This window comes from Myotis davidii, unplaced genomic scaffold (genome assembly GCF_000327345.1).
Source record: "Myotis davidii unplaced genomic scaffold, ASM32734v1 scaffold464, whole genome shotgun sequence".
NCBI classification, from domain to species: domain Eukaryota; kingdom Metazoa; phylum Chordata; class Mammalia; order Chiroptera; family Vespertilionidae; genus Myotis; species Myotis davidii.
In genome coordinates this window covers 240,255-250,765 of record NW_006295287.1, presented here as the reverse complement: position 1 = coordinate 250,765, position 10,511 = coordinate 240,255, and the positions used below count along the sequence as shown (strand labels likewise).

The window sequence follows — 10,511 nt, the reverse complement described above, 5'->3', positions numbered from 1 at the left end:
CTAAGCAGGAGGCAGAGGCCTGAGCTCTTCCAAGGATGACAGCTGCCCCAGGGTAGACAGGAGCCCCCTCGAGTAGGAAGCATCCAAGGGGAGACTAGATGAACCTCACAACTTGATGAAATGCTCTAGAGAGGTGGTCGCCAACTGGTGGTCCGCGGACCACTGGTGGTCCGTGAGGTCCGAAAGGTTGGCGACCGCTGCTCTAGAGCAGACTGTTTAAGAGTCGGAGAAGCTGGCCGCTGGCCTCGTTTTGATGCCAGCTTACCGAATTCAGTGATTTTCAACCTTTTCCATTTCATGGCTCACATACACTCATTGCTACAATTCTGCAGCACACCAGAAAGGGTATTTTTTGCTGAACTTACAATTTTAATTCATTCACAATGTGCTTTTTTGAGAATTTAAGGGACTGAAGGGTCCCGGGTTTGAGTCCCGTTGAGAGCACATACCTGGTTTGTTTGCTTGATCCCCAGTTGGGGAGGGGGGCGTTGCAGGAGGCAGCTGATCAATGATTCTCTCTCATCTTTGATGTTCCTATCTCTCCCTTTCTTTCTGAAATCAATAAAAATATATTTTTTAAAAGGAGGTTTATGAGTTTTGATTTCTGCACAAGCAGTCTTCTCACCAAGCATTTGGATGTGTGTTCCAGAATAGCAGACAGGAGAAGAGGCGGAGGAGCGGGGAAGGGACAGTTTTGCCGCCATCATGCAGCGAAGCATCATGTAAGGAAACCTCGTCCCCCTTCTCGCCTTAAACTCCCCGAGTCTCTGCTTGTCTCTGCAACTCTGCCTTTTCTTAGAAAAACTCAGGCTGGCATTTTCCAGAAGTTGATCAGTATGGAAAACGGGGAGTGAGTTAACTAAAACATGTTAGGTGCAGGGTTCGGAAAGCCTAACAGGTGGCGCTCAGGCCCCGGCAGTTTCGCCTTCCACATCTGGCAGTGTTTGTGGTTGTCACAGCTGGGTGAGAGGGGTAAAGGCCGGGCTGCTGCTAAACATCCTGATGCAGCAGAGAATGGTCTGGCCTGTCGCGCAGGCATGCCGAGGCAGGGCTCAGGAAAAGCAGAAAGGGGATCACCTGGCTGTGGTTGGAACCTTCTGGAGTTAACAGTTGGATCTTGTTGCCATAGCCTTGCCCCTGGGAATCGGTCTCTCCGTGTTCCAGCTCTGCTTGCTCTCAGGTTGCGTCGTGTTGGCAGGTCCTCTTCCTGGGGCTCTGGCACCAGAGAGAGTTAGCAGTCCCAGGGGGAAGAGGCTGCCCCCTCCCAGCTGTTCCAACAGTGTCTAGGCCAGCTGTGGGCAAACTACGGGCCCGCGGGCTGGATCCGGCCCGTTTGAAATGAATAAAACTAAAAAAAAAAAAAAAAGACCGTACCCTTTTATGTAATGATGTTTACTTTGAATTTATATTAGTTCACACAAACACTCCATCCATGCTTTTGTTCCGGCCCTCCAGTCCAGTTTAAGAACCCATTGTGGCCCTCGAGTCAAAAAGTTTGCCCACCCCTGGTCTAGGCTCTTATTTCATTGGCCCAGCTTAGACCCCATGCTGGGCCCTGATCTGGCCACAGGGATGCAGGGCTCTGATTGGCCGGGCCTTGGGGCATATACCCGCCTCGGTCATGGGTGAAAGGACAGGCCTATATGCAAATCTCAGGCACTGAGAGAATTGGGGGAAGAGGCCTCCCAAGAGAAAAGTGGAGGGCTGCTACCAGGCGCTCGACAGACCCCGACCTCACATCCACCACACAGACCTGGGAGAGGGTGGCTCAGACAGACCTCAGGCTGGATTTTCCCACGTGATGAGGAATCTGGGGCGAATCTGTCCTTGGCGTATACTAAGTGCTTAGTTAATGCTTGTTGAGTGACAGTGGGGATGTGGCATGTCAGGTGGAGTTAGGGCAGAAAAACAAGCAGAGGGCTGCCTCCTCATCTGGGCTTCAGTTTCCTTATCAGAAGGGGGTTGTTTGGAATCTCCTGTTACATGTGAGGATGGGAACTGGCGTCTGGCGTCGGAAGCTGTCGAGGACATCACGGGTCGGGGGAGTTATTGGTGCTGTTTTCATTCCCGTTCTCCCCCTCCTGTGCTCCTCCAGGTCGTTTTTCCACCCCACGAAAGAGGGCAAAGCAAAGAAGCCGGAGGAGACACCCAGCAGCGCCAGGGAGACCGAGCCCCCTCCAAAGCACGTAACGGGCCGGGGATGTGGTGGATCTGTTCCTATTCCCGTTCTGACTGTTGGCGGCAAGTGTTAGAAACTCGGCTCAGGCTATCTCAGGATCTCAAAGGGAATTTTTGACTTTAATAACTGGAAGTCCAAAGCGTATGTCCAGCTTCAGGCACAGCTGTATCCAGGGCCTCAGGGCTGTCTTCAGGGCTCTGTTTCATGTCTCAGGAGCAGCGGTCGCCAACCTTTCAGCCCTCACGGACCACCGATTTGGAGCAGCGGCTGCCAACCAGCGGTCTGGAGCATGCTTTTTTGAGAATTTAAGGGAAAAGAGGTCAGTGCCCCTTGTGCTGCACCAGCACTGCCAAGGGTGAACCCAAGTGGGGGCGGTACAGGCTATCTCAGGATCTCAAAGGGAATTTTTGACTTTAATAACTGGAAGTCCAAAGCGTATGTCCAGCTTCAGGCACAGCTGTATCCAGGGCCTCAGAGCTGTCTTCAGGGCTCTGTTTCATGTCTCAGGACAGACAAGAGAATGAAAGCTGGGTCTCCGTGGGGCGCTGTCCTCTCCGGTGGAGAGAGGCAGTGACAGCGCCCACAAGCCGTGTCTTTATTTTATAGCAGATGCCACGAGGCAAAGTAAGGGCATGATCAAGATGTTTACAACATTCTCGTGGGTTTCAATCCCACTCAACTACATGCACCTGAACTCTATCAAGCCCACATCGCTCAGGCACGTGGGGCCACGTGTTCGGACCATAGGTTCAAGCTTACAGCTATAGCTGTTGGCTATAGTTGTGCTGGGAGGGCTCTGCCTTCCAAGCTGGGACTTGCACGTGGCCATGAGAGGACTGTGCCCTCTCCTCAGTCCAAGGCTTGAACCTGTCCAAAACCCTGGAGCCGCACCCCACAGCCCCTGACGAGTCAGGTGCTGCATGTTTTAAAAAATTTTGCAGCACATCAGTGTGCCTTTCGTGGCACACTGGTTGATAATTGCTGATCTAAGAAGAGAGCACATGCCAGAAGCATAATAAGTGGAACAACAAATTGATGTTTCTCTCTCTTCCCCTGCCTCTCTCTCTCAAATCAATAATAATTAAAAAAGGGTATGTGCTTAGGAGGCCCTAGATGTTCATTGATGGTTGAAAGGAAAGGAAGGAGGCAGACATGGTGAAGGGGCTGGAGTGTTTGGCCCACTCTGCCAGCCAGACACCCCCTTTCCCCCCCGTCTAGGGTGGCGCTGAAGGAGCGGAACGGAGTGGTGCCTGAGAGCGACTCTCCGGTGAAGAGGTCGGGCAGGAAGACGGCCCGGGTCCTGTGCAGTGAAGGGGAGGAGGAGGAGGACGATGAAGCCATCACGTCCTCCAAAGGCCAGGTAGGTCCCCGTCAACCTGCCCACGTTTACGGGAGCAACCCTAATTCCCATTAGCCTTCGGAACCGAGTGCAGCAGCTGCTCAGGGGGGCTCTGGAGACATGCCCCAGGACGGGGAGTGTTTTGTGGTCGTGCCCTGGAGCCGGCGGGCAGGCAGGTCTCCACAGTCCTAAGTCCGCCTCAGTTTTGGGACCTGGGGCAGGCCCCCCGACCTTGGTGCGCCTCACCTGTGACATGCAGCTCATGGTGGCACCTGCCTCTCAGGGTGGCTGTGAAGAGGATGGGCGTCAGTTCACATACGGATCTGAGAATAATGCCTAGAAAATGTCCGTTGGTGGCTGAAAGGAAAGGAAGGGCCCAAAGATACGTAGTCTCTCCTGTTATCACAGCTTGTCGTCTGCTCTACACTTTGGGTCATTTCCTTCCCGTTGAAAGTAATTTAATGCCTGCCCTGGCCGGGGTGCGGTCAGTGGTTAGAGCGTCAGCCCGAGCACCAAAGGGTCTCAGGTTCAATTCCTGGTTAATTCCTGGGTTGCAGGTTTGATCCCCTGCCCTGGTCGGGGCATGTGCAGGAGGCAACCAATTGATGTATCTCTCTCACATCCATGTTTCTCTCTCTTTCTTTCTTTTTCCCCCTCCCTCCCTTATGGGGCGTGGCTACAGTGTTTTGGCTAGGATCAAGCCTCGGACTAATGAAAGGACAGGGTCCTCTCATTGCCACGCGCAAGTCCCAGCTGGCGGGCAGGGTCCTCCCAGCACAATTATAGCCAAGGGCTGGGGTTGTGAGCTTGAACCTATGGTCCGAACACGTAGCCCCAGGTGCCTTGTGGTAGAGTTCAGGTGCATGTAGTTGAGGGATTGGAACCCAGGAGAATGCTGTAAACAACGGGATCACGCCCCTGCCTGGCCTCGTGGCATCTGCTATAAAATAAAGACACGGCTTGTGGGCGCCGGCGCTGTCTCCTCGTCAGGGAGCAGCGTCCCACCGAGACCCAGCTTTCATTCTCTTATCTCTTTCCTTAATCCTTTCACCCCCCCTCCTCAGTTCACCTTTGGCCGCAACACTCCCTTCATTCCACTCTCTAAAAATCAATGGAAAAATATCCTCGGATGAGGACTAACAACCACAGAATCACATAAACGTATTATGTCGCAGTTCTGGAGGTCGGGGGCCCGACGCGGGTCTCATGGGGCTGAAGTCGGTGTCGGCAGGGCTGCGTTTCTGGGATACGAGGAGAGACTCATCTCCCTGCCCTTTCCAGCTTCTAACGGCCCCCTTCTCTCTCTGTGCAAACACAGCAGCGCTGCCCTTCTGTAACCACGGTTCTCTCCTGCCTCCCTCTTGTACTCTGGCTCCCGTGATTGCATTGGGCCCCGCGGATGACCCAGGATCATGTCCTTCTCTCAGGGCCGCTGCTTAACAGCCTTACTTGCCCTGCAGCCTGGGTTGCCCTTTGCGGTGCCTCCAAACACTCAGATCCCGGGGATTCGGACAGGGACCTCGTTAGGAGCTCGGACTTGGCCCCGAGGCTGCGAGGCCGCTGAGGAAGGGTTTGAGCAGGAGAGGGGAGAGGCGGCCTTGGCTCCTGGGCTCCCTGTGGGGCCTGTGGAGCTGACATTCAGACCTTTGTGGTGCAGATGCGGGCTGGTGGGTGCTGGGCCTCTGGGTTTGGAGGAGCTGCCTTGGGGCCTGGGGCTCAGACCTTTGAGGAAGGGGCACTGGGCAGAGGCTGCCAGTCTCCGTGGGACACCAGGCAGCAGGCCCTGCGAGTGTTGGAAGAACTGGAAGTTGGATCCTCTAGCACCTTGTGCTGACATTCCTGACACAGAGCAGGAAAGGGGGAGCGGATGGGAGCTGAGGGGCAGTCGCTTAATCACTGGCACAGGGCCCTGTATGAAGATGAGTTAGTAGTTGAAACCAGGACACAAATAACAGTGGCTTAAGTAAGGTAGGGCACGCTCTCCCTCTCCCTCTCCCTCTCCCTCTCCCTCGCACAAAAGTCCTGGATTGGTGTGGGAGTCTCTGAGTCGGGTGCTCTTGTCCAAGGGAATATCCACGCTGGGAAGAGGGCACCCCCCTGTCCACTGATGAATGCTGTTGGGACCGAGGGAAGCGAGCGTTAGTTCCCCTTACCTTGCATTGTGTAGAACTGAGGGGCATGGCCACACTAGCCGCAAGGGAGGCTGGGAAGTGTAGTCTTTAGTTGGGTCACCACATGCCTACCTAAAAATCAAAGATTTTCTCTTTAGAAAAAAGAGTTGTTATTGGTGGCCAGGAGAACCTGGGACCATGAACTCTACATGGTTGGTGGAGTGAGGGCCCCTGTGAGAGGGGCCGCGGCCTGAGCTGGGACTGTGGCATGGAGAGGAGGAGTGTGAGCAGCTACTTGTGGGGAGCCGCTACAGTGTTTTGGACAGGTTCAAGCCTTGGATTGATGAGAGGGCACAGTCCTCTCATTGCCATGTGCAAGTCCCAGCTTGGAGGGCAGGGCCCTCCCAGCACAATTATAGCCAACAGCTATACTTGTAAGCTTGAACCTATGGTCCGAACACGTGGCTCTATGTGCCTGAGTGATGTGGGCTTGATAGAGTTCAGGTGCATGTAATCGAGTAGGATCGAAACCCATGAGAATGTTGTAAACATCTTGACCACGCCCTTACTTTGCCTCGTGGAAACTGGCTATAAAATAAAGACACGGCTGGTAGTCCGAGGTGCTGTCTCTCTCCATCTGAGAGGGCAGCGTCCTACCGAGACCCAGCTTTCTTGTCTTTCTTTTCTAACCCTTCACCGCCCCTTCCCGGGGTCACCAAACCTGGCTGAGCTGGCGCGGCACATGCCTCTCAGGGTCACCGAACCTGGCTGAGCTGGTGGGGCACATGAGGCGCCCCATCTGGGGCTGAGTATGCCATGGCCTTGCCTGCCCTGGCGCGGCACATGAGGCGCCCAATCTGGGGCTGAGTATGCCAGGGCCATGCCCGCCTGCCACAGGGGAGAGACACAGAGTCCCTCTCTGCTCTCAACTGTTGGGGAATGAGATAGCTCGGCGCTCTCTCTCCTCCCCCTACCCTCCTCTGTAATTGCTCTTCCTTTCTTCTTCCAGAAGCCTGCCCCCAGCTCTCCACAAGTGTCCCCTCCCGCTCCTGTCACGTCCCCTGAGAGCAGCCCGTCCCTCGCCGGCACCTCTCCGGCAGCGACCATCTCCCCGTCGGGGATCCCGAAGCGGCTCACAGGTAAGGACACACGGCCCTGTCCTGTCGGTTGCTTGTCCTTGTCCCCAGTTGGGTTTCAGCACCAGGCAGCCGTCCTCATGACAGCTCAGCTTGGCCTTGTGGTTAGGAGCACAGCTCCACCACCCACTGGCTGTGGGACTGGGCAGATGGCTTCATTCACCTGTTTTTGTCCCTCTTTTCAGTGTAGATACTAGAAGATTTAAGATGATTGTGTGGCTCGCATGTATTTTCATTAGATGATGTGGTATAAGGAATAATAGTGGTGACGCGGGCTGTGGGAGCGCAGAGCTGAGCCCGCCCGGAGGAGGTGACCCGGAAGATGGTTAGGGTTCGCTGTGCTGGGAAAGGGCGATGGGAAGGGTTGCAGCCGAGAACAGCGCGTGCAGAGGCCAAGAGGTAGAACAGCCTGGTGTGTTTGGGGCGTCCATACGCTTCAGCGTTCCTGGAGAATACAGTGCAATTTGGAGAGCGGGGAGAGTCTGGGGACGAGTGGGGAGAGGTGAGCTTAGGAGGAGAGTGGGGGGCTGGCTCCTGGGGGGCCCTGCACGTGAGGCTGGGGAGCCGGGCTTTAGCCTGCGGTGCTGGGGAGCCATGCGGGCGCTGCGAGCTGACGGCTGGTCAGGCCTGCGGGAGAGGTCGTCCTAATAACATAACTGAGCGGCTTGGGGTGTGTCAGGGATTCATTTTAGAGGAAGTGACACCTGAGCTTTGTCCCAAAGGGCTGGGCCACGAGCTCAACAGCACGTGCAAAAGCCCAGAGGTGACAGTGGAGTGTTTGGGAATGACAGCCATTCAGTGATGTTGGTAAAGAAAGTGGATTGTGTGGCATGGGAGTTAGGGGGTCAGGTGGAGAGAAGGTAGGGAGGATGGGAGGACAGAGTGGACACTGAAAGGCTTTGTCCCGGAGTGGGGGGCGGGGAATGTGGGAAGCTTTTGAGCAGGGCAGGGACAGTTCCCGCCACAGTCGCTGAAGGTCCCTATGGGGTCATGGGAAGAAGCCCAGAGACCAGGGAGAAGGTGAGAATTGATGAAAGTCATTACAGCTGCCTTTTCTTCGCCATGTGATCTCAGTTTGGCATCTTCTAGAAACAGGCTCTGAAACTTTGTGACAAGGATTCAGTGCAGACCATTTCTTGGGGAGGTGGGAGGTGCAGAGAAGACAGTGATCTAGGGCTTTTGAGCAGGGCAGGGACAGTTCCCGCCACAGCCGCTGAAGGTCCCTCTGGGGTCATGAGAAGAAGCCAGGAGACCAGGGAGACGGTGAGAATTGATGAGAATCATTACAGCTGCCTTTTCTTCACCATGTGATCTCAATTTGGCATCTTCTAGAACAGGGGTGGGCAAACTTTTTGACTCGAGGGCCACAATGGGTTCTTAAACTGGACCGGAGGGCCGGAACAAAAGCATGGATGGAGTGTTTGTGTGAACTAATATAAATTCAAAGTAAACATCATTACATAAAAGGGTACCCTATGGGGTCATGGGAAGAAGCCCAGAGACCAGGGAGAAGGTGAGAATTGATGAAAGTCATTACAGCTGCCTTTTCTTCGCCATGTGATCTCAGTTTGGCATCTTCTAGAAACAGGCTCTGAAACTTTGTGACAAGGATTCAGTGCAGACCATTTCTTGGGGAGGTGGGAGGTGCAGAGAAGACAGTGATCTAGGGAAGGGGAGTCGGCCCATAACAGATGTGTTCTTGGGTCGCCTCCCCCCGGCCCCCCCAGGGTGCTGCAGCTTCATTCTCTGGGGAAGTGCTGGGAATTGGCCTAAATGTGCAGAATGATCTGCCGGAAGTGCGGGGAGCTGGGTGCTTATACACCAGCACCGTTAGTCTCTGGTGAGGGAACTCCCAGGGTCTGGTGATTCCTGGTGCATCGGGCTCCTGAGGTCCTGGAAAATATGACCAGGACACACGGAGATGGTCAGCTCCTGGGGATGCGGGCACGGAGCGCGCTGGCTGCAGTTGGGACTGGCTGAGCCCGTTGCAGCCTGGCTTAATTTTGGGGATTATTTCCGTCCTGCGGATGTGGGAGAGGGAGGCCCAGAGAGAGTAAGTAACTGCTCACCATCATGCAGCCAGGAGGCAGCGGAGCTCCAGGGGCAAGGCTCGCCCTGGGCAGTAGCTGTGGGCAGGAGGAGAAGGGGGGCCCCAGGGCCTTTCAGGAGCCCCATCACAAGGGAGTCGGGGTGCGCGTGGTGCCGAGTTCTCCGGGCCAGCGAGTCGGCCACACCTCAGCCTTTGCCTTCCCAGCTCGAAAGCAGTTTTCTAAACGGAAGATTCAGGATGTCCTAGAAGAGCACGGCACGGACAAGGGCCAGGAAGCCAAGAGGAAGAAGGCGGAGGAAGGTGAGGCACCGGGAGGGGGGTGTGTGCGCACCTGTCTGTCTGTGTGTCTGACTGCACAGAGGAAGGTCTGTAAGGACGTGGCCGATCTGGGAGGACAAGGTGTTAGGACCCCACTGATTTGATGCCTGTGTCCATGAAGCTAAATACGCCCGTCAGCCCTCACACCAATATGGGGCTTTATCAGGAGAGCATTTTGGAATATAGTCACTTGGCTGTCTCAGTGTAGTTTCCATACACGGTTTCCCACTTTTTATCGTTACTTTTTGGAAATACGTTCCTCTAAATGATCCCCTTTTCCCTTGTAAAGTTTACCAGGAAGCAGAGGCTCCCACGTTTTCCCAGACCCCGCGTTGTCTCAGTCATGTTTCCATGGTGCCCGCGGCCGGTACCAGACCAGTTCTGTGTACTAAGCAGTGGATATCCAACCACTGTTTATGTTCTAGGAGCTCGGGCACTTGAGGAAAATAACACACATACGTGGAGAGGAAAATTAATATTTCTGTTTTATTCTTAAGTAGTCACAGTGGTTTATCATAGGGTGCCTCCTGGGCCCTGCACCGCTTCTCAGACTGGAATCCAGTTGCAGGCTGCCACCCTCATTCCCTGTTTCCTGCCCCGTGCTGATCTGTGCAGTGCTTGGTTTTTATCAGCAACTAGTGAAAACCAGCTTTGCAAAAAATGTAACATCAGAAACTGCAAGGAACGTGACCCGATACTGAAAACTAAAGGACCTTGACGTAGCAGTTCATAAGTGTGGGGCCCAAGTCCCCAGTTTCCGTTGCAAGTGTCAGGTGTCCTGCGGTACCCTGTGAGTTCCTGCATCTTGGTGACGGGGGAGCTGCAGTGATAAAGGTCTGATTGATCAATCGATCGATCGATCCTTTGGGGCCTGAGATTAGACCAGCTGCAGCCTTTGCCACTGTCGGTTTGTTCAATAAAAGGTCTTTATTAAGCTCATCTTTCCCAGGGGAGATTGCATTTCCTGTTGGCAATTTTTAGTCAGTAATGAATCTTACTATTAATTAATTATCAGTGTCTGGGGATGTGGGGGTGGGTGGCTTTTTCTACTAAGATAAATTTTTCCCAAGTTTATACAACTTTCATTGTTTCCCTGATAGGATTTTTTTCAGTCAGTTTAATTTTTTTATTATAATCTGTAACAAGTTATCACATGCAACTCCTATTCTGTGGTAACTAATTCTAAAATAATTGTTTATAAGAAAAGACTGGCCTTGCTCACCTGCACAGGTGAACACGGGATTGGCTTCCCTCGGGGTCCCCCCCACCCCGTCCCTGTACAGCAGGCATGTCAAACTCAAAGGCTAACGGGCCAAGTAAACGAGGCATGCGGCCTGTGGGCCGCGAGGTTGACATGCTTACTTTTTAAACAATTGAT

At 54.0% G+C, this 10,511-nt stretch overlaps 1 protein-coding gene across 1 annotated transcript in view; it reads left to right on the top strand.

Moving 5' to 3' along the window:
• Nucleotides 1-625: 625 nt before the first annotated feature.
• Nucleotides 626-10,511, top strand: part of LIG1 (ligase I, DNA, ATP-dependent) — a 61,450-nt gene continuing 51,564 nt past the window's right edge. The window contains 5 exon segments of the mRNA XM_015567953.1: nt 626-722; nt 2,096-2,182; nt 3,398-3,539; nt 6,639-6,768; nt 9,020-9,115. Coding sequence (XP_015423439.1) covers nt 706-722; nt 2,096-2,182; nt 3,398-3,539; nt 6,639-6,768; nt 9,020-9,115 — 472 coding nt within the window. The 5' untranslated portion in view covers nt 626-705.